The sequence below is a fragment of the Hippopotamus amphibius genome, chromosome 13 (genome assembly GCF_030028045.1).
Source record: "Hippopotamus amphibius kiboko isolate mHipAmp2 chromosome 13, mHipAmp2.hap2, whole genome shotgun sequence".
In the NCBI taxonomy this organism is placed as follows: domain Eukaryota; kingdom Metazoa; phylum Chordata; class Mammalia; order Artiodactyla; family Hippopotamidae; genus Hippopotamus; species Hippopotamus amphibius.
Window position 1 is genome coordinate 102,204,761 of NC_080198.1, and position 27,700 is coordinate 102,232,460.

Sequence of the window (27,700 nt, forward strand, 5' to 3'; positions counted from 1 at the left end):
GGAACTGCCGGGGGAGATGGCCCTTCTTCCTCCAAACACTGTGAGGTTGGAACTGCTACCAGCTTGGAGACAGAGCTCCTGGATCAGGCATGTTCTGAGGTCTGCCCTACTTTGGATTGCCAGTTACAGAAGCTAATAATTCCCCTTTTGAAGCCCTCAGAGCTCCTGAGGGACTCCCTTGGGACAGGTCATCATCAGTGTATTCCCTCCATAGCAAATGAAATGAGTTTGAATAACACAGCACAGGATGTAAGAAATGCCATGTTTATTTTTATTTTTTATTTTTTTTGCCTTTTCCATATTTTATTAAATCTGTGTTTAAAAAAAATCACAACAGCATTATCAAGGACAACCTATGTACAAACATTTTACAAAATAAACATTACCAGTATCAGCTGCAATAAGGGCAAGTTGAAGAGCAGATGCTGAGTTTCTGGGCCAAAGTCTGCTCGCAAACAAAGACATCTAAAATGTGTTTAGGCACCTGAAACAGGCTGCCTTCCCAGAGACAAGTATGTGTGGTGGGTAATACAAACGATGGTGAATGAGGATACTACACGGGCCCTATTAGCGAACTCCAAGGCCACGATACAAGTGGAGCTAATCAAATAACTTAAACCCAAGACCGTAAAAGCGCTGTTTCCCACCTAAGCCTTCAGCATCGATTGTCTCACTTGTAAACGACACGGGGTTGTCATAAAGACATTTGATTGTCATACATAACCCTACGCCAAACTTCCCTGAACTCTTCGAGTCGGGTTTCTGGTTGGACCGAAAGGGGAGGAATTTTAGAAATGCATCCTTCAGGACAGAAGTCAGAAAGACGGGTGACCCTGAGAACAGGATCTATTAAATTTGGTGGCGGTGGGAGGAGGCAGGAATTTGGGAGGAGAAATGTCTCCTTGCAGCCAAGAATCAAGAAGTGTGACTCACTTGGGTCTGGGACCTTGCTGAAATCCCATACCCCCATCCCACCCCAGCCCCGCCGGTACCTACAAGCTCGGTTCCTTTCTCATCTCCCCCAGTTCCTTGATCTCCACCTTCTTGTACTTCCCCGACTTCCTCCGGTTGGTGATCATCAAGACGGCCACGCCGGCGACCAGGGCCACCACGATCACCACGATGACGGCGATGAGCCCGCTGGTGAGGCGTTTCATGGAGAACTGGGGGGGCTTCTCGTCCAGGTAGTAGATGAGCGTCCTCTCCAGCAGCAGGGGCTCTCCGCGCACGCGCACGTCGAGGCCGCCGCGGCTGGGGAACAGCGACTCGCCCTTGACGTCCCTCTCGAAGTTGTAGCTGGCGTCGGCGATGTCCACGTCGCCGGCGACCTTCTGCGATGCGTTCTGCTGCAGCTCGATCTGGATGATGGGGTGCTCGTAGTGCACGGCCGCCACGAACCTGGGGTGCAGCAGGTAGCGCTCCCGGAAGAGCCGCCGCAGCTCGGCATCCAGGTCCGAGTGGTTGAAGGCGCGGACGGCCGGGCGGTGGCGCAGGTCGATGAGGATGTGGTCGGTGCGCACCAGCTCGTCGCAGCGGAGGCTCTCGTCGCCCTTGTCGGTGCGGCGCACGCCCAGCGAGTTCACGCACCAGCACACGGACGTCTGGTTGCACTGGCGCGCCTTGAAGCGGCCCTGCTGGTCGCAGTCGGGGTTGTACAGGCCGTCGTTGTCCACCAGCGCGTGCTCGCTCGGCCGCACCAGCGCGCGGCCGCTCTTGGGCGCGCTCATGCGCGCCTTCAGCAGCAGGCACTTGGACGTGAGCGTGGAGCAGTCGACCTCCAAGCCGGAGCCGAGCACGCGGCACTGGCAGCGGCCGCCTGGGCCGCTGCGGTCGCACACGGTCATCTTGTTGGTGGAGCACGTGCAGTTGTCCTGCGCGGCCGCGTGGCCGATCACCGCCGCCAGCAGCAGGAGCGGCGGCAGCAGCGACGGCGACGGCAGCGCGAGGCCCAGGCCCCGGGCCATGGTGGGGCGGAGGAGCGCGGAGCGGGCGCGGGCTGGCGGCTCTGCGGGGCTCGGGCTCCGCGGTCCGGGACGGTCTCCAGGCGTCTGCCGCCCGCCGCTCCCCGCCGCTCTTATCGCCATGTTTATTTTTTAAATGAAATTTAATCTGCCCCCAGATCTAATTTGACAGGAAGGTGGGAAATTCCTCTTTTTACCAACCTCAGTTGTGGGGAAGTCCTGGGGTTCTGACACAGTTCAGAACATTGGGGGAGAACTCTGGTCTTTAGTCTGTTGTCTCTTTGAGATGTCCACCCTCCTAGTCTGACTGTGCCCTGGGGTCCAGCCTCCCCCTCTGCAGACCCACGGAGGATGTGGGGTGTGGAGCTCTCTCTCCTAGATATCTATCCACTGAGCAGTTCCCAGCCCCTCCCTTACTGCCTTGCACCCCATGGACTGCCCCTCCTCTCTCCACCTGGGAGCTGCAGCATACTGCAGGCTTTCACTCAGCCAGCCTGTCCTCAGAGCCACGCACCTCTAGTCCAGTGCTGGGTCTGAGGCCCCGGGGGAATCAATCCATTCCCATCCAGCCCCTGGGCCAGCTCCTGCCCAGTGACTCCAACCTTGTTCCTTCAGTGATGCAGGAGAAGGCTGGACAGTGCTCTAAAGGCATCCAGGCTTAGGTCTGGGTCTGGCTCTCCGGGCAGGTCCCTTCACCTCTCTGAGCACCGGTGGCCTCGTCAGCAGACGGGGTGTGGGGGACAGTTCCTACATGCCCGGCCAGCTCCCCCCATCGCCGTGCGGTTTAGGAGATAAGGCACGAGAAGGGCCGGTTCCTAGCGGCTCAGGATCCTGGCCACTTCTAATCGCACACGCACGTCACACACTCAGTCTTGCGGGTTCCCGGATTGAGCCGCCGGACTGCGGGCAGAGAATGCGGATTCTCGCCTTCCCCAGGCAGAGCAGGCGCTGGGGCCAGGAATGCCTGGCGCTAGGCCGCAGGGAAGGGCTCGGGTCTGGGCTAGGGTGGCCACGTGTAGCACGTAAGATACAAGACGCCCACAGAAATTTGAATTCCAGCGGATCCTTTTTTTAGCACTAGTTTGTCCCACGCAATAACTGGGCGTCCTGCCTTTCACTCGGCAACCCTGCTCTGGGCGGGCGGAGACTGGGGCAGAGGGGGCGGGGGGCCTCGGGGGCGGGGGGCCGGGGGTCTCGGGGGCCGGGGCCGGGGGCCTCGGGGGCCGGGGCCTCGGGGGCGGGGGTTCTCGGGGGCCGGGGACGGGGGGCCTCGGGGACCGGGGGCGGGGGGCCGGGGGCGCCGGGGGCGGGGGCCTCGGGGGTTGGGGGGCCTCGGGGGCGGCCCGCCCGGCTCAGGCGGCCCCCAGGCGGCGCGCGGGCCCGCAGGCCGAGCCTCCCCGCGGCAGCGCCCGCAGCCTGCGCTCGCGGCTCCGCTCCAGCTCCAGCCTGCGCTGCGCCTCCAGCTGCGCCTGCGGGCGGGGGACCGGGGGGGCGGGGGTCGGGCGTGGGCTCCGGGCGCCCCGCCCCCCACCTCCTCCGCGCCCGCCCCCCGCCCCCGGGCTTACCCGCGGCTTGGGGGGCGCGGCCCGCGGCGCCGGCACGTGCGGCGGGGCCGCCTGCTCCCGGCTCCTGCGCGGCAGCTCCAGTCCCCGCTGGTCCCGCGAGCGCGCGCCCGCGGCCGCCGAGCGTGCCTTCTCCTCCTCCCACCTGGGCGGGCGGCGGGGCGGGCTCAGGAGGGCCCCGCGGCGGGTTCACCCGAGGGGCGGAGGTGCTGCGGCAGAGGCCCCCGAGGACCTCCCCCAGCGCCTCCTGCGTTTTGCTCCTTGTACTTCACGGTTTAGAAAGTGCTGCATAGGTATCGACTGTGTGTGTGTGGGCGGGGGGGGGGGGAAGGGGGGTGAACAAAGCGAACGCCCTTTCATCTTGCCCTCCCCGGTCACTCGCCTAGACGGACAGGCTAAGGGGCTGTCTTTGCAGATGTCTCCACAGAAGAGTCACCAGTGTCCCTAAAACAGGGGTGCGTGTGCCCACATGCTTGCCGTCAAAAGGGAGATGTTTGACAAGAGATGTGTGAACCCCAAGTCCTCGTTTAAAAAGAAAAAAATGTTACAGCACTCAACCTTTAAAAGTTATAGTAAAGTCTTGGGATTCCTGAAGAAAGGCGGACACAGACAGGGTAGTTAGAGGATGTTGGGAATCTTTGCCATTTTCTAGTTGTGTCATTGTGCTGTGGTTATGTAGGTAGGGCGGCATCTTTTTCTCAGAATTTGCACACCAGAGAGTTTAGGAGCAAGTGTCTGAGGCCTGCAGCTACGTCCCAGTGGTTCTGCAAAGACCGATAAGTAACTAACTAGCTAGACAAGCGCGTGGCTAAAGGGCATGCTCCTGGGTATCTAAGTCATCGCGACTGGTTCACCATTTCCGAATGCCTGAAACTTGTCTAAGAAAACAGTTGGGGGCAAGGGGTTGCAAGCGAACTGTCTGGGCTGGAGGGTGGTGGGTTGCTGTGAGGAGAACCCACCCAGGAGGGTGTGAAGGCTGGCTCCCTGCTCTTGCCCACCCAAGGTCCCTGCCCCCAGGCCACTGGCACCAACCTCAAGGCTGCAGCCCTTCCCATGGCTGCGCGGCACAGCGCGATCTGCTCCACCGTGTTCTGCAGCCCCTGGCTCTTGGCACGCTTGCCCTGGATGATCTGGTCTCGCTTCTCCTCCTCCTGGCGCTTCTGGGTCTCCTTGAGCAGGGCCAGCCGCTCACGCAACTCCACAACCGACATTTCCCCTTCCAGGCCATAGCCAGGGATCTGCAGGGTGGGCAGGGGAGGCCCCAGGCTGGGAGCCAGGCCCAGGCCCAGCCATCTCCCAGGCCCTGGCTTTTCCCCTGCACCAGCGCTGGTGCCCCTCCTGAGTGCCACAGGCCTGGTCCCGTGCCCAGGAGACCTCCTCCCGTCTGCTCAGTGGGGCCTGTGTGACACCGTGTCCACCATCCAGCTTCTCCAGCCTGGACCCTCCCCCCCGCCATGGCCCTCAACCCGTGTGGGGACATCTCGGCTAGGTGCCCTGCAGGCCCAAATGGAACTCAGCACTGTCTCCCCAGCCAGGACCTGGGGCCCCGGGTAGAGAGCCCTTCGACTCTGCCCACCCCCTGGGACCAGGCCTTGCCCCCATGTCACCACAAGTCAGCTTGGCCTCTCGTGGTGTTTGTCACACAGGCTTCTAGGCGCTGCTGTCCTTCTCTCAGCCTCCTGCTGGTCCAGGCTCGGGCCTTCCTGCACCTGCACTCTCCCCACTCTGCCCTTCCCCCCTGGGCCTGTGAGTCTCAGGAGCTCCCTCAACGTGCAGCTCCATGAAGCCTACCTTGCCCACCCGCAGGGAAGACAGAGCCCTCCCTGACAGGACCGTGAGCATCTGGACCAGACCCAGGCCTCCAGCATGGCGGGCACGGGGCAGCTGGGCGTGAGCGGATAGATGGATCTCGGCTTGGGTCCAGACTGCCTTTGGCCTTGGTGGGAATTCTGCACACACCCTTCACGACAATGCCAGGCCCAGTAAGACACGGGGAAGCTCCCCGAGGCTATCACACGGGCGTGGGCCCTGGGGGCCGTGTCCTCACCTGGGTCAGGTCCACCAGCTTGCCCCTGCGCGTGGGCTGAGTCTCCAGGGCGCGCAGCTGGGAGATGAGCTCGCAGCGCTGCCTCTGCTCCTCCTTGGCCGCCTCTGCGCTGCGCTGTAGCAGCTCCCGGCTCTCTTCTATCAACTCCTGAACTAGGGGCCAAGCGCGGTGCTGACGGGCTCAGAGCGCAGCTGGGCTGGCGCTGGGCACGGGTAGCTCCCCCTGGGAGGGTACTGAGCTCCCCCCCCACCATACCTATCTGCCGTCGACCCTTCAGGAGCTTTGTCTGCGCCACCTTCACGTTCTTCTGTGCCTCCATCACCTGCTCCACCAGCTCCTTCATGGACCTCTCCTCCTGGAGGCGCCTCTCGGCACACTGCTGCATCAGCTCAGCTGTCTGGACAACCGGCCGGCCACGGTCAGAGCCACTGCTGCGCCCCTGGGCCCGCCCTAGCCCTGGGAACAGCCTGAGGTCCGGACGGTGGATCCAGTTCCTGACCGTGAATCACCCTGGAACCTGGGCCTAAGATCATCAGCGTCTGGAGGTCAGGCCTGCTGGGGAGGTCCCACCTCACGTCCTCCCTGCCTCTACTGTGGTCCTGGGGATGTGAGCCCAGAGCCACGCGGCCAGCTCCCTAGATCTGACAACGAAGCTGAGGACTGCAGCCAACAGAGTCCTGGGGAAACCAAGTCAGAGCCACTGGGTTTGCCCTGAAGCCCCCCCACTGCTGATGCCAGTTAAGAGAGGAGGGTGCTCCTTGCTTTGCAGCCATGGGGAGCTGGCTGTCCAGATTCGGCCCAGGTCTGTGCACAGGACACGCCAGCCCCCAGGAAGCCCTAGGCTCCTCATCACACGTGCCCCCGGTACGTCCTGACGGTCATCCCACACTCTCCTCTCTTGAGGAGCCTCAGGAATGCACAGCTCTAACCCAGGGGGCATGGTGTTGCCACTCTGAACCACACACAACAGGAATCGCCCTGCGTGCCGGCTGTGGCCTTCCTCTTCTGCTCAGTGTCAGGGATACGAGCCTCATCCGCCGGGATTGCACCTGGCTTATTCTCGTGGCTGTTTCGGGGAATATATCACAACTCTTTGATCCATTCTACCATGGACAGACATTCAGGTTGTTTCCAGCTACTGTGAATAACTCAGAATATTATTTTCAGTCTTCAAGATCTTACAAAGGACCGGGTGAGATGTATACCTCCTGTCACTGCCCAGCGCTGCCGGGAGCCCCTGGACTCCCAGCCCTGGAGGTCTTGGCAGTAAGGAAGCGCTCAAAAAACAAAAGGATGGTGGGCGGGGTGGGGACATGTCGAAGGGACACAGGAGCCAGCCTGAAAGGGCTCCCAGCCACCAAAGCTGGCAACAAAATAAATCACGTCGGATTATAACACAAAGTATAAAATAAATATGCGTGAGTCCACACTGATATAAATGAGTGCACTCGAGGAGGTGGGGGAGAAGAGACTAGGGCCTCCTCCATGGGCCTGCGCTGCCTCCTGGGTTCCGCGGGATTCACGCAGAGCTGCGCCTCTTCCTCACTGCCAGGACCAGGCTCCCAGCTGTCTCTGTGCCGCCCTGACAAGCTGGGGGCCCGGGAACTGGCTCAGCTGCTTCTCCTCTGAGACCAGTCTTCTGCGCTGAAGAACCCACGTAACCTACCTGCCTCCTCGAGTGTGGGCTCCGCTTAGAGAACCCTTCCTTGGGCTCAATAGTTGTGGCTCACAGGCGCTAAAGCGCGGGCTCAATAGTTGTGGCACATGGACTTAGTTGCTCCCCACTACAGTGGTGTCAGAGGAGGCCTAGTGCACCGTGAGGACTTTCATCTCTGCGCTTGCCACGTGACAGTGGAGGCCACGGGGCGGGGGGCAGGGAGCAGCTGTAAGGCACTCCCACCCCTCCCAGTCGGGGAGGTACTGGTGGAGGTCTAGCCAGAGTCCTTACCCACAGGTCATCAGGAGCCCCTCTAAGGCGTCAACAGAGGCCACATGGGGAAGGTGGGTTGCTAAGCCCACCAGGCAGTAATGTGGCGGTGTCCTGCTTCCCTGCCAGAGTGGCATAGAGAGAGGCCGCTCAGACAGAAGGCTTACGTAAGATCCAGAATCTCGTAACATAATACCCAGAATGTCCAGGTTTCAATCAGAAATCACTCATCCCACCAAAAGCCAGGATGCTCTCCAACTGAAAGAAGACAGTCAGTAGATGCTAGTACTGAGATCACAGAGACGTTAGATTTGACAATGATTTTTTTTGTTTTTTTGGCACACGGGCTTCGTTGCTCCGTGGCATGTGGCATCTTCCTGGAGCAGGGATCGAACCTGTGTCCCCTGCATTGGCAGGTGGATTCTTAACCACTGCGCCACCTAGGAAGCCCCGACAATGATTTTTAAAGAAGCCGTCATAAAAATGCAACAAGCAACAATGAAAAAATTCTCAACAAATTTAAAATAATTAGAACAGAGTATGTTCAACAACCACGATGGAATCAACCAGAAATCAGTGCTCAAAGATAACAGGAAAATCTCCGAATGCCTGGAAACTAAACAACATACTTCTAAATAGTCCATGGGTCAAAGAGAAAATCTCAAGTGAAATGAAAAAGTACATTGAATTGAATGAAAATAAAATACAACATATCAAAATTTGTGGACACAGCTAAAGCAACAAATAAAGGGAAATGTGTAACACTGAGTGCTTGCAATAGAAAAGCAGAAAAGTCTCATCTCAGTAATATAACTCCCATCTCATGAACCTAGAAAAAGAAGAACACAGACTTCCCTGGTGGTCTACTAGTTAAGAATCCGCCTGCCAATGCAGGGAACACGGGTCTGATCCCTGGTCCAGGAAGATCCCACATGCGGCGGAGCAACTAAACTCATGTGCCACAACTCTTGAGCCCACTTGACACAACTAGTGAAGCCCACACAGCTAGAGCCCGTGCTCCGCAACAAGAGAAGCCACTGCAATGAGAAGCCTGTGCATTGCAATGAAGAGTAGCCCTGGCTCGCCTCAACTAGAGAAAGCCCATGTGCAGCAATGAAGACTCAATGCAGCCAATAAGTAAATAAATAAATACATTTTATTAAAAACAAAGAAAGAAAGAAAGAAAAAGAAAAAAAAAGAATTCGCCTTCCATTGCAGGAGACACGGGTTCAGTCCCTGGTTGGGGAAGTAAGATCCCACATGCTGGGGAACAACTAAGCCTGAGCACCGTAACTACTGAGACTGCACACTCAGGAGGCAACACGACACAACTAGAGAGAAGCCACAATGAAGATCGCAAATAAGACCCAATGCAGCCAAATAAATAAATAAATATTTTTTTAAAGGAAGAAAAAGAACAAAATAAACTCAAAGCAAGCAGACAGAAGCAAAATTAATAAAGAGCAGAAATCAATGACATTGAAAACAGTAAAACAGTAGAGAAAAATAAATGAAACAAGAAACTGGTTCTTTGAAAAGATCAATGAATTTGGCAAATCTCTAGCAATTCTTATAGAAAAACATGAAAAAACATAAACCACCAGTATCAAGAATGAATATTTTAGACCCTACAGACATGAAAGAGGATGGTAATAGAATATTACAAACAACTCTACATACATAAATTTGGCAACTTAGTGAGATGGACCAATTCCTCAAAAAACACAAACTACTACAACTTACCTGATATGAAACAGATCATTTGAATAACCCTGTAACTTGTAAGAAAGTTGTATTTCTAATTTAGAAAAGTCTGAAAAAGAAACCTCCAAGCCTAGATGATTTCACTAGAGAATCCTACTAAATGTTGGAAGAATTAATATCAATTCTATACAACTTTTCCTAGAAAATAAGAGGAGGAAATACTTCCAAATTCATTTTATGAAGCTAGAATTACCCTGATACCAAAACCAGACAAAAGACATTACAAAAAAGAAAACTACAGATGAACACCCCTTAAGAAACTATATGCAAGAACAACTTTAACAAAATCAAAATAGTAGCAAATAGAATTCAACATATAAATATAGAAAAAATTTTTTAAAGCTCCACTTATATATACAAAAATAAAACTTCTATATCATGCTCCCTCAAAGAATGTATGATAATTTTAAGCCCAGAATGGTGGCGTAAAGGAGAGAAAGACAGAATTTAAAAACTTTGGATGCTAAAAAGTGACTGCTTCTATTAAACCCTAAAATTGTGTGTGGAATTGTGAAGAAATTGTAACAGGATACAGTTGGGTTAATTATGCAACATTTCTTATCAATTGTCTAGCCCTTGTATTTTGTTCTAAAAACTAAAGATTAAATCTTTATGGTCTTGCCCACTAGATATTGTGTTCTTTGGTAGAAAATTCCCACACAACGTGCTCAACAAGTGCCTAAAATTGATTTGTGTTGATTTTTAAGTCCATCTAATAAATTATATGTGTTTTCTATGGTTAAAAAGAAAGAATTCAACATATATAAAAGGAATTATACACCATAACCAAGTGGGGTTTATTCCAGGGATGCAAAGCTGGTTCAATATGTGAAAATCAGTCAGTGTAATCCACCATGTTAACAGGCTAAAGAAGAAAACCACACGACCACATCAGCTGATACAGAGCAGCATCTGGCAAAGTTTCCTGATAAAAACTTTCAGAAAAATAGGAACAGAGGGGAACTTCGTGAACTTGATAAAGAGCACATCTGCAATAAAACCTACATCTAACATTACACTTAATAGTGAAAGACTGATTTTGCCCTAAGATGGTAACCCTGGCAAATTTAGCCAGTGCGATGGGCAAGAAGAGGAAATGAAAGGCATGCGGATCAGAAAGGAAGAAATAAAGCTGTTCTTATTTACAGATGACATGAGTGTCTACAGAGAAAATCCCAAGGAATCGGCAACAAAAGTCCTTGTGTGTCCTGGAACACTAATAAGGGAATTCAGCAAGGTCACAGGACACAGGAACAACACACAAAACCAATTTCATGCTTACAAACTAGCACTGAACATGCGGACACCAAAATTAAAAATGCAGTACCGTTTGTGGGACTTCCCTGGTGGCGCAGCGGTTAAGACTCCGTGCTCCTGATGTTGGGGGTCCGGGCTGGATCCCTGGTCAGGGCACTAGATCCCACATGCCACAACTAAGAGTTTGCATGCCACAACTAAGACCCAGAGCAGCTAAATAAATAAGTAAATTTTAAAAAAAAATGCAATACTACTTGCAACCACTTGAAAAAAATAAAAGAAGTACTTAAGTGCAAATCTAACAAAACTTCTACAGGACTTACATGCAGAAACTTAAATAACCAGATGAAAGAAATAAAAGATTTAAATAAATGGAGAGACATTCTGCATGCATGGATTGGAAGACTCACCTGGACGGCCATCTGAAAACAATAAAAGTGGATCCAGATCTCACACCATGTACAAGAATAAACTTCAAGTGGACAGAGATCCAGGTGTAAAGATGAAACCACGCAGATACTGGAAGAAAACTCAGGTGAATTCCCCTATAACGTGGGTGTGGGAAAAACCTTCCTCACCAGTCAAAATCCAGATACAATGAAAGAAAAGATTGATAAGTTTGATGACATAAAAAATATCTTTGCATGGCAAAAATACATCATTTAAGCAAAGCCAAATGAGTAATTGGAACAAAATGTCTGTAACAACATATCATAGTTTAAGGGTTACTTTCCCTAATATGTAAAGAACTCTATAATAATAAAGTCAAGGAAATGAAGGTTCAAAGCACAACAGGAAATGGACATGGTCAACTAATCTTCGACCAAGGCACCAAGAAGGCTCCGTAGGGAACAGATAATGTCTTCAATAAATGTTGTTGGAAGAGCTGGATACACACATCCCAAAGACTGAAACTGAACCCCCTGATTGCACCACATGCAAGAATCCACTCAGAATGGATCAAAGGCTTAAGTGTAAGACCTGAAACCATAAAACTCCTAGAAGAAAATGTAGGGAAAAAGCTTCTTAGCTTTGGTCTTGGCAATTATTTATTTACTTTTGATTTGATATCAAAAGCACAAGCAACAAATGAAAAAATAAACAAGTGGGATGACACATGAAAAAGTTTCTGCACAGCAAAGGAAACAATCAACAAAATAAAAAGGCAGCCTATGGGATGGGAGAAAATATTTGCAAATCATATATCCAATAAGGCGTTAGTGTCCAAAATATATAAGGAACTCATACAACTCAACAGCAAAATAAAATAAAATAAAATAAAATAACCTGATTTTAAAAATGGGCCAGGGCTTCCTAGGTGGCGCAGTGGTTAAGAATCTGCCTGCCGATGCACAGGACACGGGTTTGATCCCTGCTCCAGGAAGATCCCACATGCCTTGGAGCAACTAAGCCCACGCGCCAAAAAAAAATAAATAAATAAATAAAAAATAAAAAAATAAAAATGGGCCAAAGACATGAGCAAACATTTTTCCAAAGAAGACACACAAATGGCCAGCAAGTAGCCGAAAAGATGCTCAGCATCACTAATCACCAGGGAAATGCAAATCAAAGTGACAACAGATATCACCTCACACCTGTAGGATGGCCACCATAAAAAGTCAAAAGATAAGTGTGGGCAACGCTGTGGAGAAGAGGAACGTTCGCGCACTGCTGGTAGAAATGTAATGTGGGGCAGCCACGGTGGACAACGGCATGGAGGTTCCTCAACATATGAAAACAGAACTTCCGTGTGACCCAGCAGTCCCACTTTCGGGTCTGCATCTGAAGGAAATGGAGTCACTATGTTGAGGAGACAGCTGCACTCCCACGCTCATCGCAGCGTTACTCACGGTAGCCAAGACACGGAAACAACCTAAGTGCCTGTCAACGGATGGATCAAGAAAATGTGGTATATATACATGACGGAATATTACTCAGCCTTAAAAAAGAAGGAAATCCCGGATTTCCCTGGTGGCACAGTGGTTAAGAATCCGCCTGCCAACACAGGGGACACGGGTTCGAGCCCTGCTCCAGGAAGATCCCACATGCCGAGGAACAACTAAGCCTGTGCACCACAACGACTGAGCCTGTGCTCTAGAGCCCGTGAGCCACAACGATTGAGCCCGTGAGCCACAACTACTGAAGCCCACATGCCTAGAGCCTGTGCTCCACAGCCAGAGAAGCCACCACAAATCAGGAGCCTGCGCACCACAATGAAGAGCAGCCCCCGCTCAACACAACTAGAGAAAGCCCGCGTGCGGCAATGAAGACCCAATACAGCCAATAAATAAATATTTAAATTTAGAAGATAAAAAAGAAGGAAATCCTGCCATTTGTGGCAACATGTATGAACCTGGAGGACGTGATGCTGGTGAAATATGTCAGATGCAAAAAGACAAATACTGTGTGATGTCACTTCTACAGGAATCTAAAAAGCTGAACTCACGGGAGGCTTAAGAGGGAGGGGATATGGGGATATACGTATAAGTGCAGCGGATTCGCTTTGTTGTACAGTGGAAACTGGCACAGCAGTGTAAAGCAGTCATACTCCAATAAAGACTGAAAGGAAAACAATAAAAAAGTTGAACTCATAGTAACAAAGGGCAGAAGGTAGTTACCAGGGGCTTGGGGGTGAGGGGAACGGGGAGATGTTGGGGAAAAGGTAAAAACTTTTGGTTAGAAGATGGATAAGCTTCAGGGACCTAACGCATAGCATGGTGACTAGAGTTCATGACAGTGTTTTGTACACTTTAAATTTGCTAAGAGAGCAGACCTCAAGTGTCCTCACCACACACACAAAAGTAACCATGTGCGGTGACAGATGTGTTAATTGGCTTGATGGTGGTGACTGTTCCACAATGTATATGTATATCAAAATATCGCATTATACACCTTAACTAGATACAAATTTTACTTGTCGGTGATACCCCAATTTTTTTTTCCAAACTGGAAAAAAAAGAAAAAGAAAATGGACAAAACACATGGACAGTTCACAGAAAAAGACACAGAAATGACTCAAATATACAAAAACATCCTCAAATTCACACTTAATAGGTGAAATGCAAATCAGAACGATACTGAGATACAGTTTCTCACATGTGAGATTGGCAAAAATTCCCGAATTCAGTACAGTAACCTCTGCCGGTGGGTCGGGGGGATCGGGCCCCTCCCACGGTGCTCAGGGCATGAAGACAGCTCCTGCCCAGGGAAGGTGTTGCAGCAGCTCTCATAAAACCCCAAACTCCCAACAACAAGAGGAAGACAGAACCCCCACATCAGCTACCGTGACCAAACAGTCCCTCCTCGAGACCTAGAAACTGTACCTCCACAAAGAGGAAAAACTTGCACAACATTATTCATTGCTGGTAAAGCAGGATGGGACATTTTATGTAAGAAAGAGGGAAACGAAGTGCGTATATTTGCTTGGAAGGAAAAACAGAAATTCATGAAAATAAGCACTTGGGGCGGAGTTGGAAATGGGCTGTAAGTCATAGACTTACAAGAAGTGAGACTCCTCTGAGGCTGTCACATTGTTTTGACTTCGTGTTTTTAAAAAGTGAGCTAAAAAGGAAGGAAAAGCAAACCCTAACATGAAGTACAGAAACAAACACTTCTGCCAGGAGAAGTGATTCGAGTGACCCTGGGGCGTACCTGTGGACCGCAGGCCCCCAGCGGCACACATCTAGGGAGACTGGGTTGTGGTCGGGCCTCTGGGCCCTGCAGGCTCGTCCAGGCCACTGCCAGGCCCACTGGAGGGACACAGGCACGGAGCGCCTGGCCAGGCTGTCTGTCCCAGCAGGGGGAAGAGCAGGACGGACGTCCAGAGCAGGTGACGTGGGCACGTGGGCGTCCACAGACCCTCTCGCATCTAATGCAAACATGTCGGCCTTCTGGAAGGTTCTGCCAGACCTCAGCTCTTCCCTCACATGTGGCTGTGGGGACCCCCTGCCCCAACTGCTAGCAGGGGCAGGGGGCAGTCCGGACCAGACATGCTGGCCAGACGGTCCACTCAGGCCAGCTGACCCCAGATGCTTCCAGAAGCCCCGCCTGGTGAGGTGGGGCCAGAGGAGCCACGGCCACTCTGGGTCTTAGGAGGAAATGCCCCGGCTCAGCGACCACAGGAGCAGCCAGGCCCCCTGCCGGCCCAGGCCCCAGCCGCCCCAGCCCGCTCAGCACCTCCTCCTTCTTCTGGTCGGCCTTCTGCTTCTTCTCCTGCACCACCTGCTGCCGCGCCAGGACGGCCTCCTCGTGGCTCAGCTTCCCCTGCAGCCTCCGACACTCCTCTGCGGCCAGCCGCTCCTCCCGGTCCTTCGCCTGCATCTTCCTCTGCCACGCGAGGAACTCGGAGAAGTCCCCAGCCCCGTCCACGAGCTTATCCACCCTGGGGGGAGAGGGCAAGAGGCGGGTTGGGGGTCTCCTGTGATGGGGGCTGCATGGGCCACCAGGAGGCCACCGATCCCCTGGGGGCAGTGGCCTTCACAGGCATGAGCTGCTCTCTACTCAACACCAGCCACCCCACCCGCCCACCCACTGTCCACCTGTCCCGGTCCCGTGCCTCCACCCTTCAGCCACATCTTCCCCCCTTCATCCACTTGTTTGTCTACTCACCTGTCTGTCCATCTGCCATCCCCCAGCACCCAGCTATCCAGCTACCACCCCCCAGTCCACCTGTCTGTCTGTCTGCCAACCCTCTGTCCATCTGTCCATCCTCTCATCCATCTGGTCAGCCACCCAAGCTCCCACCCACAGGCCAAGTCTTGGGGTAAGGACAGGTCTGCAGCCCCAGGGGTCCAGTGGAGGGGGCATCAGAAAGGGATCCCAGGAGGAGGTGACCCTTCAGGGAGGAGTGGGGTGGTCCAGGTTTCTGCTAAGCCTCCTCCTACCCAGTCCATCTCCCTCACTGAGTGGAGATTCTCTTCCTAGGATGCACTGGCCTGCTTGAGGGCCCCCTCGTCCCCCCCCGCCAGCCTCTGGAGGACCGCAGCCACCAGGCACCCCCTCTGGGACTCCCGGAGGGGAGGGGAGGCCGAGGAGTTGCGCCCCCACCTCTGCAGCTCTTTCTCCACCTGCCGCTGGTATAAGGCCCCTTCTCGCAGGATGGCAGCGGTGTTCAGCTTGACTGGGGCGGTGTCGTTAGGCTATGGGGGAGAGCGGGGGCCGCTGTGATCGGGGAGGGGAGCCTCAGAGCAGCAAGTGCCCCCTGCGCCCCTGCCCGCCACGCCCGCCCCCGCCCGGGACGTCCCTCTGCCTCCAGGGTGGGGACGTGCCCAGGGGAACAGGCCAGGAGGTGGGCGCCCGGGGAGAGGGAGCTGGAGCTGTCACCCCGAGCCCACCCGGAGGGTCAGGAGCACCACTCACCCTGTAGAAGGTCAGTTCCGGAGTCTTGAGGATTCGAGGCGGGCATCGGAGCCGCGGCATCTTCTTAGAGTCCTATGGGGGTCAGGGCCTGGCACCTGTGCCCACACGGTGCCCCCAAACACACCCCGGGTGAGCAGTGGGCCCTGCGCCCCTGGGAGGCCTGGCCCGCTCCCCCTGTCCTAACTCCAGCTGCCCATCCTCGCATGCCAGCCCAGCCTGCCCCCGCGCTGAGTCCTCCGAGGCCGTCCAGCTGCCCAGGCAGGGGCAGGGACGGTGCAGGGCCGGCCGGGCCGGGGACGGCGGTTCCCCCTCGGGGGGCTGGAGCCTCCGGGCTCGGGCCTGCTTCTCTGCTGCCCCCGGGGCCGCCCCCAGGACCTTTCCTGGGCTACTCCCTGCCCTGCCTGCTGCTGCTCTGCAGACACCCTCAGCGTGGGCGCCACCTCCACGGTGGGGGAGCAACTGGTAAAGGCCCCCCCACAGGAATCAGCCGTCACACCACAGGGCATGCAGCGACTATGCAGGGGACCCACTCCCCTGGCTGTCCCAGCCTCTTGGGGGCTCACCTCCGCCCCATCCGCTGCCGCCCAGACGAGTCCAGGGCTGGGGGGCCAGGCCCGCTCCTCCCACGTGAGCATCACTCCGTAGCCACCCGGAGCGGGCCCTGCCTGTCCCGCCCCCGACTTGCTTTATTGACAAACATACCTTGGGGCTCTTCTTACAGAAATGTTAAGTGCTCAGTTTGGAAAATCTGGAGAAGATGCATCTGCCTGCTCAGGCGGCCCTCAGCCTGGCGGCACTGGGCCCCGCCCCTCCACGGCCCTTGACGTGCGGCCGCTGACGTGGCACAGGGAGGGACTTATCTGTGACGTGGGAAGCCCGGCCAGGGCGCGGGGGCTGGTTTACCTGCGCCGGGGGCTCCCCGCGGGACCTGGGCACCGCGCACCGCATCTCCTCCATGTTGGCCCGAAGCAGCAGCTCCTGCACGCAGAGACCGGCCACTCCAGCCCCGCCGCCCGCACGGTGTCCCCGGGCCACAGAGGCACAGGCTGCTCCCCCTCCTCCTCCCCAGCTTCCTCTCACCCCCCAGCACCCACAAAGGGGTCTCCAGGAAGCCAGGGACCACGTGCGGCCGGCCCACCTCAGCCTTCCAGCGATTACATCTCCTGGTCATCTCCAGGAGCTGCTGCTCCTTGGGCGGCTGGTAGGTGCTCCTGGGGACCTGTGGGCGGCGGAGGGAAGAGCCCGTGGGGCGCGGCCGCACTTGGGAGGGTGGACCGTGGTGCCCCCGCCAGGAGGAGCAGGGCTGGAAGGGAAGCCGCTGAGCTCGGACCGGGACCCTCTGGAGGAGAGGGAAGGCCAGCAGGCCCGCAGCAAGAAGGAAGGTGGCCGAGCACGGGGCTCAGGCGCAGCAGATGCTGGAGGGACGGGCGGAGGGCTGCTGGCTGGGCAGGGGGTGGGGCAGGCGCGGCTGGAGGGACAGGTGAGGCTGGGAGAGTGTCACCAACCCTAGAAAACTGAGCTGCCCGTGAGGGGGAGGGGCTGCAGCAGTAACACGGAGACCGCGGGTGGCTCCTGCAGGGAGTGGCGTCCCTGGCAGGGGTGGGGCAGAGCCGGGCTGGAAACCCCTCCACTTCAGACTCCTAGCTCCGTGTCCCCTCCTCTGCACGCCTAACATTCAAAGGAAACTCATCGTGAACCCTGAAACCCTCTCTGCCCCCAAACCCTCCCCTCCCCCAGCCTCGCTGACCCTGACTGCTGTCCATCCCTGGCCTTGGGGTCCCCCTCGGTGCCCTCTTCAGCCCCTCTCTGTCTCTCACAGCCACATCCACTTGCTTCAAGACCACCTCTCACCTCCCTCCTCGGCCACTATGGCCAGAGAGACACTGTGAGCCTGTGTCCTGTCTCTCTGTCTCCTCAGTTCCTCCCCTCGCATCCCCTCCTTCCCCTCCTGGCTGCCCCCAAACCCTTTGGGGAGGGACGGCACTGCCCCAGGGCCTTTGCACATGCTTTGCTCTGTCTGACATGTTCTCCCCCCCAGACAAATCCATGGCTCATTTGCTCACTTCTTGTTGTTTACCCCATGGTGCTTCTCGGGAGGCCTTTCCTAGCCATGCCATCCAGAACCCCATGCAATGCCCCTACACTTCTTATCCCCTTTCCCTGAAGTTTTTTTCTCCTCATCATTTATCACCAACTAACACACCATACATTTTACTTATCCTGTTTTTTCACTGGAACACATGCTCCATGAAGGCACTGTGCCTGGCATGCACTGGGCATTCCATACCTGTTTGTTGAATGAGTGAACTGGAGTGAGCCCTCAACCGAGCAGGGGAAGAGGGGCCTGGGCGTGGGGCAGGGCAGGGAGCGTGGAGGGAACACGCTTGTGGTCCCAGCACAGCCATCAGTGGACCCCAGGGAAGGAGACGGTCCACCAATACCTCACAGCTCGTGCAGAGAGGCACACAGCTGAGGAGCAGGGCAGGGGCTGGGCAGAGGCCAGGCAGAGAGGGACAGAGATGCAGGTGGTAGAATGACATGAGATAAACACACTCAGCCCTGAGGAGCTGGGGCCCGAAGTGCTGAGGCTCCTGCATATGGGTGGCTGTGGGGCTGCTCAGCAACAAGGCCCATCTGCCATCCTCCTGTCCATCTGCCCATCTATCCATCCATCTGATCATCCGACCACCCACCCACCCACCCGCCCGCCCACCCGCTGTCCATCCATAAACCCATCTACCACCCACCCACCCACCCATCCCTCTTACCCATCCATCCATTCATCCCCCCATCCACCCATCCATCATCCATCATCCATCCCTCTTACCCATCCATCCATCCGTCCACCCATCCACCCATCCATCATCCATCATCCATCCCTCTTATCCATCCATCCATCCATCATCCATCATCCATCCCTCTTACCCATCCATCCATCCATCCATCCATCATCCATCATCCATCCATCCACCCATCCATCCACCAGATATTTTCTGAGGGTCTGCTCTGAGCCAGGACTGTGCTAGACAGTGAGAATATGGGACAAATAAGATGGACAAGGTCTGGTAAAAGAGACAGAAAATAAATAGATCCACAAATTACTAAGCAACTATAAAATCTAATTGATGCCATAAAGAAAAGGGTCTGGGTCAGTGAGAAGGGAACTAAGAGAGAGACCTGATATAAGTGAGGGGTTCGTGGAAGGCCTCTCTGGGAAGAGACTGTAAAGAGACCTGACAGATGGTTGGGAGTGGGCTGGGACCTGGGAGCTCCCAGCATTATCCCCTTACCCTCCACATAGTCCTCAGTTCTGCTGGGGAACCAAATTGGTTCTGGGAAGCTGACTCTCTCACAGGCGCTCGGGGTAGAGCCCATGACCGGTCAGAACGCTGCACTCCCAGTCATGGTGATGAGTTCAAGGGGAGACATGCAACCTAAGTTGGTCTAATCATACTTTCATAGAATTCTTGGCTCTGGACGTCCTCTCATGCCCTGGATGGTATAGAGTGTGGATGGGAGGCCTGGGTGTTTTGCTACAATGAGGGAAGTCAGCCCAAAGATAAAGTTGACCCTCAGAAGGGACGAGGGGAAAGAGAGTCACAGTGAAGCAGCTCTAAAACCCTGATCAAATTATGCCTGAAGCCTATCCTACTTCAGCCATGAGAGTCAGCTGGTTCTCTATTGTCTAAGCCAGACTGAGCTGCTTTTTTTCTGTTACTTGTAATAAAAAGCATCCTGACTGATAGGAGTCAGCAAAGCAGGGGGATGGAGAGGCAGAGGAAGAGGCTCTAGGCAGATGGGATAGACGTGCAGAGGCCCTGAGGTGGGGACAGGCCTGCAAGATTGGGTCACCTCCGCAGTCCAAAGAGTACAGAAGCGGAGACCAGAGACCGGGACCTACACACGCACATACACAGTGGGGAGGGAGCAGCACATGGCCACAGGGCTCCAACTGCCACACCCTGCACCCTGCGGCCAACAGCTCCACTCCACACCTGGGGACCGGACCTCAGCATGTGGAGTGCAGGAACCCACTCCACTGGGCAGGCTCTGCGTCAGCTGGGCTTTCCCCTCTGTGGGGTGAGATGGGGTCGGGGAGGGTCATCAAAGGCTCCTGCTCTGGTCCAAGCAGCCTCAGCCCCCTGGAAGAGCCCAGCCCCTCACTGGCCCACACGACACACTCTCCCCACCCAGACAGCCTGTGCCCACGGCCACCAGCCACACTTACTGGTCTGGTCTTGGCCACCACGGGGACTGGCTCGGGCACTGGGATGGCGCGGGGCCTGGGGGCAGTCAGGTTGAACTCCTTGCGCTCTGTGACCTTGGCCTTGGTCTTTGGAAGAGGGGGCTGGTTGGTCAACACCCCCTGCAGCTGGTCGATCAGCTCCTGGACCTCCGGCTGCCACCTTGAAGGCAAAGGTGGGAGCAGCCGCTTAGGGTGAGGGGAGCACGGGGACAGGGCAGGTCCCCGCAGCAGGAATCTGGGGGCTCTGAGGATGAGCAGCTGCTGGGACATGCAGCTAATCCGGTCCTGAGCAGGTGGCACAGGAGAAGGCAGCCAGGAGCAGGGAGCAAGCTGGCGACGCGAAAGGAAGGTCCCTGGAGCTGTGCCATCGATGACAGGTGGGGCGGGGGGGAGAGTCTCAGAGCCTTGAGGTGGGGGTGCCTGGAGCAGGGGTTTGGCGAGGGCCCTGCTGAGCTGCCCCACCGTCTGGGCGCCCCCCACGCCGCCACTCCCGGCGGGCTCAGCCCACCATCGCCCATCTGGCCAGCGTCCCCTCCTGCGGGGCTCCCCTGGGGAGACGCCTTGGTCTGAAGCACTCCTGCCCCAGCCCGAGGACCACGGTCACCGAGGGGAGGAAGCGCACGTCCGAGGGCCGACAGGGAGTGGGGTCTCCGGAGGGACCGGTGGGGGAAGGGACGGGCCTGTGACGCGGCTGGTCACAGACTGGGCGGGGAAGGGTGCCCGTGGGGTGGTGGGTGGGGACGCAGGGCCCTGCAGGCCCGGGAGACTGGTGGCAGCTCTGCGGACGGGGAGCGCGTCCAGCCCTGTGGGGACAAGGATATCCCCCCGGTGAAGGGGCGGCTCCAGGGGACACCGTGCTGCCCAGGGCCAGAGCCTCCTCTCCCACACGAGGGGCTTCCACCTTCCCGGGGCCCCCGGGGCCTCCCGCACACAGCTGGCACCTAAGGGGTCTGCTTGTGCCAGAACGCTCTGTCTGCGTGTCCCCCAGCCCCGCCAGAAGGGGACCGGCCGGGGACCGCCACACCGTGGCCCTAGCAGGCGTCTCCCCAGAGGCCACGGTGTGGCCCTCTGCCCGGGGGTCCCGGCCCGCGCGCACCAAACCCGTGGCGGCCCGAGATTGTCATGGGAGGCAGGGGAGGGCAGCGAGGGCCGCTCTGGGGTGCCCGGCGCGGCAGGGGCGCCCTGGGGGTGGCCGGGGAAGAGACCAGGAACTGCTGCCGCCTCGGCCCCCCGCCCCACGCCCGCCCCCGCACTCCTGGACCTGCAGAAGGCCGGGGTCAGGGCCAGCCGGCAGCAGGACCCCTGCAGAGTCCAGCAAGGCGACAGCCTCACCGCAGGGCGCTCAGCCGGTGGGCTGGGAGCAGAAGGGGCCCGCTCTTGCCCCCCCGCCCGGCCGGTCCTAAAGCCACCCAGGCCGTCAGGCCCTGCTGGCCACTAGCCGGCCGCCCGCACGCACGCCCCCCCCCCCCCCCCCCAGCTCGGGGCCCCGCGCTGCCCACCTCGTCAGGGGGTCGAGCCAGTTCTCCTTCACGTGGGCGGTGTCGTAGACGAGGCTCCACTCATCCTTGATCCACGAGCCCAGGTTCAAGGGGTTGAAGAGGAACGCGAGGAACTGAGAGAAGAGGGAGCTGTCAGGCCAGACCCGCCGGGTGCAGCCCCGGAGCCCCCGCAGGGAGAGTCGGTGCCGAGGGGCAGGCGCGGCCACCGCGCCCCTGGGAGACGCAGCCCGCCGCAGGCGGGGATGCCACCGGCTCGTCCCCTGCTGCTGGGCTGCGGGAGCCGCCCCTCGCGCGCCGGCGCTCCGGCCTGCCGTGGGCCCCTGGGCTCCGAGCCCTCGCCCTCTGTGGACCTGGGCCGACTCCAGCCCGTCCTGCCCCCTCCGGCTGGGTGGGTGCCGGGGCAGCAAAGGCCACGCGTGGGCTGAGCAGGCCCCCTGCCGCCGCGGTGCACGTGGAGCGGCTGAGCCGGGGGAAGCTGCGCGCGAGGGCAGGGCCTCCCACCTCCCCTCGGCTCCCGTGTCCTCCCTCACGGCCGCCCCGTGTCCTTCCAGACCCTTCCCCTGCTGCCCGCTTGGCGGCCCGGCCCCTGCTCACCCCGCCCCCGCCGCAGGGGCCTCTCCCCGCCTTCCCTGCCCTCCGAGGCCGTCTCCGCCCCTCGCCTGCGCCGCCCACAGGCCCCTCACCTCCCCCACCCCCTCCCTGCTTCAGCTCCATCTTTCTGCCCTGCTCCCGTCTCCTGTCTGAAGGGGGCAGTCAGCCCCCTGTGGTCGGGCCCTGGGGTCTCTGCACGGCCTCCTCCCAGCCCACCGCCGCTCAGGCCCACTTCTCTATCCCCAAGCCCCCCCCCCCACGCAGCACAGCTGGCCTGTGGACCCCCCGCAGGGGGACACACCGCACCCCCGCCCCCAGCCCCCGGCTGTGAACAGGGCTCTCTAAAAGGAGGCCACCTTCTCCCCGGGGGTGTGGTGGGGGCGGCCCCCCCAGGGAACGGGCTGGGATGGAGGTGGGTTCCGGGTGGGTTCTCTGGCCGTCCGGAGGACTCCGGCGTGTGAGTGTGGGGGTCCACAGAGGACGCAGGGCTGCCAGCTCCCCTCCAGGTGCTGTCCCAGGGTCAGACCACACACAGCCCCATCTCCCACGGAGACCACGGCCAAGGCTGCCCGACACCGACTTGTCTGACCGCAGAGGTGACAGCGCCGGGCGTGGTCTGCGGGGTTCCGTGGGCAGCCATCCTGTCCCCAACAGCCTGCTCCCTGCCAGACCCTAACGGCGCTGGCCCCGTGGGGCGTGGGCTGTGGGCTGAGGAGGGGAGGCCCCGCGTGGGGTGCTGCACCCCTCCCCCGGCAGCGCCCAGCTCCCCGGGGAGTCTGTGTGGGCCGTTTCCACCAATCTTCTCCCAGAAACTCTCCAGGGAGATAAGTGCCCGGGAACCCGCCCTGGGGCCCTGCGCGGGCCGGGAGCACCGTCCACAAGGCGGAGGCTGGTGCCGGGCCGGCTCCTCTGCTGCGGGACCCAGTGCCCACGGACACGTGCGCCCCCTGCTCAACAATTACGAAGAACTTCAAGACTCTGACAGAGAGCGTGAACCACGTGCAGGCGCTCCAGCCAGAGCCTCCAAAGATCTCTCAGGAAACACTGTCATAAAAACGAAGCCCTCGCCTAAGACAACTGTGCCGTGAGTTGCTTATGTGTATAGTTAGGCAGAAAAACAAGTCATTAAAAAAAACACACTGCCTCGGGTTACCTGCTGGGGGTGGGTCCTGGCGAGTGTCCCTACTCCCCTCCCCCTTCCCTCCCCCTGGTGGGAGCAGAGGCGAGGCTTCCACCCCCACCCTGCCTGAACTGCCGTTGCAGGGCTTGTGGCTTCCTTCCAGAGAGGCCCCAAAGCCCTCCGGGGGCCTGAGACCTCCCTGCTCTTCTCCAGGGAGCTGCTCTCCTGGCCTGGGGACTGGCCCCCCAAGCTGAGGAAGGAGGAGCAAGCCAGCAGTTGAAAGCCTGGTCCAAGAACCGGCTCTGCCACTCACTTGCTGTGTGACGTTGGGCAAGTTACCGAACCTCTCTGTGCCTCAGTTTCCTCAACTGTGGGATGAGTGTCCATAGGAGTGACCTCACCCAGCTGTTGTGAGGGTGAAGCAAGAGCTGCTCGCAGAGGGAGCCAGGCCCATGGCAAGTGTTCCGCGGGAGCGGCCAGCAGAGGGCCGCTGGCCTCAGGCTCATTCATGGTCCTGCTTGTCCCAAGGCCCGGGCGTCCCAGGCTTTCTACACAAGTAAACAGGCAGCCGCAGAAGTGGCCCCGGGCCGGGGGGGTGGGGGTGGGGGCGGTGGGCTCCCGCAGGCGCCCTCTCAAAGGGTGCCAATCCTTGGGACCCGCGAAGGACCGCTCCCTTGACCCCCAAAGCTGCACAGCCCCTTTTGGAGGGAGGAGAAGCTGCCCTGGGCCTGGAGCTTGGTCACAAGTCACAGGAGCCTGAGAAGGTTCCAGAGCCCAGGCTGAACAGGCAAGGACTCCCTGTCGCAACTGACAGCCAACATCTAGCAGCTACCACCACCGGACCGTGAGGAACGGAAACCAATTCCCCAGGCACAAAAAGAGCACATTTGCAGCAAAGAGAGGGCATGGGTTTGTTTTAAACACGGATCAAACCCAGCGGTTTCTTTCATTAAAGTGAGCCAGAAAGGTAAGAGGTCAGCGCCAGATGGGGCAGACCTTTGACCTTGGGTTTAAGAACAGAAGTCGGGGCAGGTGGGGCTCACCTTGCACATCTTGTGGACAGGCTGGGACTTGATGATGTTACAGAAGAGCTGAAAGCCAAGCTCCTCCAGCTGGAAAGTGGCCAGGTAGCAGATCACTAAGGACAGAGGGCACGAGAGAGGGGAGGAGAGCACTGGGGGCCCCACCCTGGGCCCCTGGCATTTGATCTTGGGGGAGTCACCCAGAGGCTAAGGGGCTGACAGGGGCACCGCAGGTACAGCGAACCAAGCCGAAGGCGCCCGCCTCCGCAGGGCGCGTGACCAGAGGCAAACGCCCCACGTGGGCCCACGTGAGAAGGATCACCTGATACAACAGTACAAATGATGTCATCTCCTATGGGGGGGCCATTCTGTGGCTTCAGAGCCTTTCCACTCATAGTGTCCCATCTGAGAAATTCTAAAACGTCTCTGGTAAAAGTAAAATCATTTTGGATTTCAGTCTGTTACTTGTGAGCCTGGATGTTCCTGGGCGAGGGGCCGTGGGGCCGGCAGCCCCGCTCTGGCCCTGGCATCGGGCCACCCAGCTCAGTCTCTGAGCTCCCTGCAGTCCCATCCTCTCCCCTCCCAGGCAGGGCCATTGAGGCCCAGGGTAGGGCCCCGGGGCTGGACCACCTTCCCCCACGGGGGCACTGGTCAGCCTGCCTGCGCGGTCACCACACTTCGTAGAGGCAGACGGCCTGCAGGAAGCCTGGCTGGAGACACCTCCTTCTATGGTATTTAATCGCCATCAGGACAGTCCAGACTATGGCCGTAAGGCTAGCTCTGCACCAAGTCCCCAGGGCGGTGTGGCTGGGAACCAGCTGATGATAAAGGCTCGTCCTTTCACCCAGGCTGGCCTCTGGGGGCATCTCTCCCGGCCAGGCTGTGCCTCCCTCGGGCCCGCAGAGGTCTGCCTCCTGGGACCTGGAGGTCAGCGTGCCTGGAGTCTGTTTCCACGTCGGTGAGGTGGGGAAACACAGGCCCTGGTCACCGGCTCACAGGGATTCCTGAGGGTTCGGGGACAGAAGAGAAGCTGAGCCCCTGGCCACGGGCACCTACCCTCAAAGAGGCTGTAGTCGGCCCACAGGCAGAGCCGGCCGTCCCGCGCGTAGAAGGCGTCCACCAGGATGCTCAGCAGCTTCCGGTACTCGAGGCACCCGGACAGAACCTCCACGATGAACGCCTGCTTCTGGGGGCTCAGGGTCTGGAGGAGAAACGGCCCGGGAGGGGGCTGCCGGCCAGGCCAGGGGAGCGGGCAGCCGCCTTCCCGCGTGGGGGCCCCCAGAGCCCCCTGCCCCGGAGCAGCGGGCAGCGCCCCGCCGTCAGGAACGCGGACCCCCTGGCCCCGCAGGATTCCGTCCCGCCAGTTCTCCTGGGAGGCGACAGTGAGGCGGGCCAGAGACGGAGGTAAACACAAGAAACAGCGGGAGTGGGGGGCGCACTGGGGACGGGGGAGGGGTGGGGAAGCTGCTGTTCGATGGGACAGAGTTTCAGGGTGTGAAGCTGAGAAGGTTCTGGAGACGGATGGTGGTGATGTCCACTGAACGGCACCCCAACAACGGTTAAGATGGTAAATGTTAGGTCCTGTGTATTTTACCGCAATAAAAAAAGAGCAAGCTCCTGTAAAGTTTTTCAAAGGAAGGATTTAAAAAATTACAAACAAAGAAACAAACAAACAAAAAACCACAAGAAGCAAGGAAAATCTCCGGGGGACAGAATTAGTGTTGGCGGAGACTGACTTTTCCCCATTTACTCGTTGGAACATTTTGGGATTTGTGACCTGTGTGGGTCACATATTACCTATTCAAAAAACTAAGATTTCGACCATAAGAAAAAAAGAACAGCTAAGGTCGCCTGCGTAGTAATGAGAAGGGCTCGTGGGGACGGCGCTGGTGAGTCTTTCCCGAAAGCAATTTGGAAACATGTCCGAGAGCTTTGCATTTTCCACACCCTTCAGTCCAGGAGTCACAGTTCTGAGAATCCAAGGAAACCAGACAGAAGCCAGTAAATACCCACGTACAAGAAGCTCAGGGCAGGGGGACGTGAGGTGCTGAAAATGTTAATAGCCTAAATGTCAACACAGGGAATCAGATACCATCTCTCCATGTGGTGGGTGAGGAGGACACAGCCATTACAATGATGTTCCTGGAAAACGTACAGTAAGATGACAAAGTTGTTATTACCGGGTGAAACGGAAAACGTAGACCAGGGTCCCAACAGCGTAAAACACGTCAAAATAAATTCTTGCTAGAGAATTCACACGGTCGTCAATGTGTAATTTACCTTTCAACTCTGTGTGAAATATTTTTTGGCATATAGAGCACAGAAGTTTTACTTTGTTTTGAGGGCGAATCTACCTTTTCCTCTGATTTCTTCCCTTGTTTTTATGCTAAGCAAACAACAGAGTGATGAGATGATCTGAGGGGTCCTGGATGCCGGAGGGCAGACGGCATCCCATCCTGCCTCGCCCGCCGTCTCCGCTCCACGGGCTCTGCCTGGGTCCACGTGGGTTCGTGACATCCCCCTCCTCCCTCGGCAGCGGCCGGGCCCCGACATTGACTTGGTAGCCCTCCCAGTGCCCCGAGTAGCTTCTGGGCTCCTGCGGGAACCCCACCTGATCTGGGGCAACAACGTCGTCCTCCGCCCTCTGCCCTCCATCACGGGCTTCTCCCCCTCTCCTCCATTATCTACACTCACACCCTGGGGGAACTCACCCACCATCAAGGCTGACACGTGCCAACTTCACATGTGGGTGGGCTTTGCCCAAACCTGCCCTCCCCTGCCTTCCCGTCTCAGTAAACATGATGCCTTGGTCACCACCAAGCCCGAAAGCCCCCCCAGCCCACATCCCATCCCCTGGCTTCAGGGTCCCAACTGCTCTCCCACTTCTCCTCCTGCCCCTTCTAGGTGTATTTTCAACTTGCCGGCTGCCAAGCAATTCTTTTAAAAGTGGAAGTCAGATCATATCTGTCCTTAGAACGCTCCAAGAAAAGAGTCCTCACAGTGGCCAGCAAGGCCCAGCTCCCCACCCAGTTCCACTCCAGCCACACTGGCCTCCCTCTTTTCCTCCAACAGGCAGGATGCCTCCTCAGGGCCTCCGCGCTGGCTGTTCCCTCTGCCTGCAATGCTCTTCCCTGCACACTTGCTCCCCCACTCCCACCAGTCTTTGCTGAGATGTCACCCAACCCGGGAGCATCCCTAACCACCTGGCCCCTCACCTGGCAGCGCACGCAGGGTTCATTGCCCCTTCCCTGCAAGAATGCCATCCGGGTGCTCACGAGGGAGGGAATGGAACGCCGTGGGGACCCTGTGACATCTCGCATGCAGGCCGGGCACAGAGTGGCAGCTC

The 27,700-nt window shown here is 57.4% G+C and overlaps 2 protein-coding genes across 2 annotated transcripts in view; both read right to left on the reverse strand.

Moving 5' to 3' along the window:
• Positions 1-232: 232 nt before the first annotated feature.
• LOC130834399 (tumor-associated calcium signal transducer 2-like) lies at positions 233-3,042 on the reverse strand. Its single transcript, XM_057704577.1, has one exon. It carries the CDS (start codon positions 2,082-2,084, stop codon positions 993-995), a length of 1,092 nt encoding a protein of 363 aa, XP_057560560.1. The 5' UTR covers positions 2,085-3,042; the 3' UTR covers positions 233-992.
• Positions 3,043-3,302: 260 nt separating this feature from the next.
• Positions 3,303-27,700, reverse strand: part of CFAP99 (cilia and flagella associated protein 99) — a 32,742-nt gene continuing 8,344 nt past the window's right edge. Inside the window, exons 4-17 of the mRNA XM_057704661.1 lie at positions 25,411-25,723; positions 24,376-24,470; positions 21,622-21,734; positions 20,105-20,282; positions 17,015-17,095; positions 16,780-16,854; positions 15,877-15,948; positions 15,565-15,656; positions 14,695-14,899; positions 5,826-5,967; positions 5,571-5,722; positions 4,556-4,761; positions 3,527-3,668; positions 3,303-3,430 (exon numbers count right to left, since the gene is read on the reverse strand). Coding sequence (XP_057560644.1) covers positions 3,314-3,430; positions 3,527-3,668; positions 4,556-4,761; positions 5,571-5,722; positions 5,826-5,967; positions 14,695-14,899; positions 15,565-15,656; positions 15,877-15,948; positions 16,780-16,854; positions 17,015-17,095; positions 20,105-20,282; positions 21,622-21,734; positions 24,376-24,470; positions 25,411-25,723 — 1,983 coding nt within the window. The 3' untranslated portion in view covers positions 3,303-3,313. The remainder of the gene's footprint in view (positions 3,431-3,526; positions 3,669-4,555; positions 4,762-5,570; positions 5,723-5,825; positions 5,968-14,694; positions 14,900-15,564; positions 15,657-15,876; positions 15,949-16,779; positions 16,855-17,014; positions 17,096-20,104; positions 20,283-21,621; positions 21,735-24,375; positions 24,471-25,410; positions 25,724-27,700) is intronic.

Coding starts and splice junctions, on each gene's coding strand:
- LOC130834399 (XM_057704577.1), bottom strand. CDS start 2,084: ATGGCGATAAGAGCGGCGGGGAGCGGCGGGCGGCAGACGCCTGGAGAC.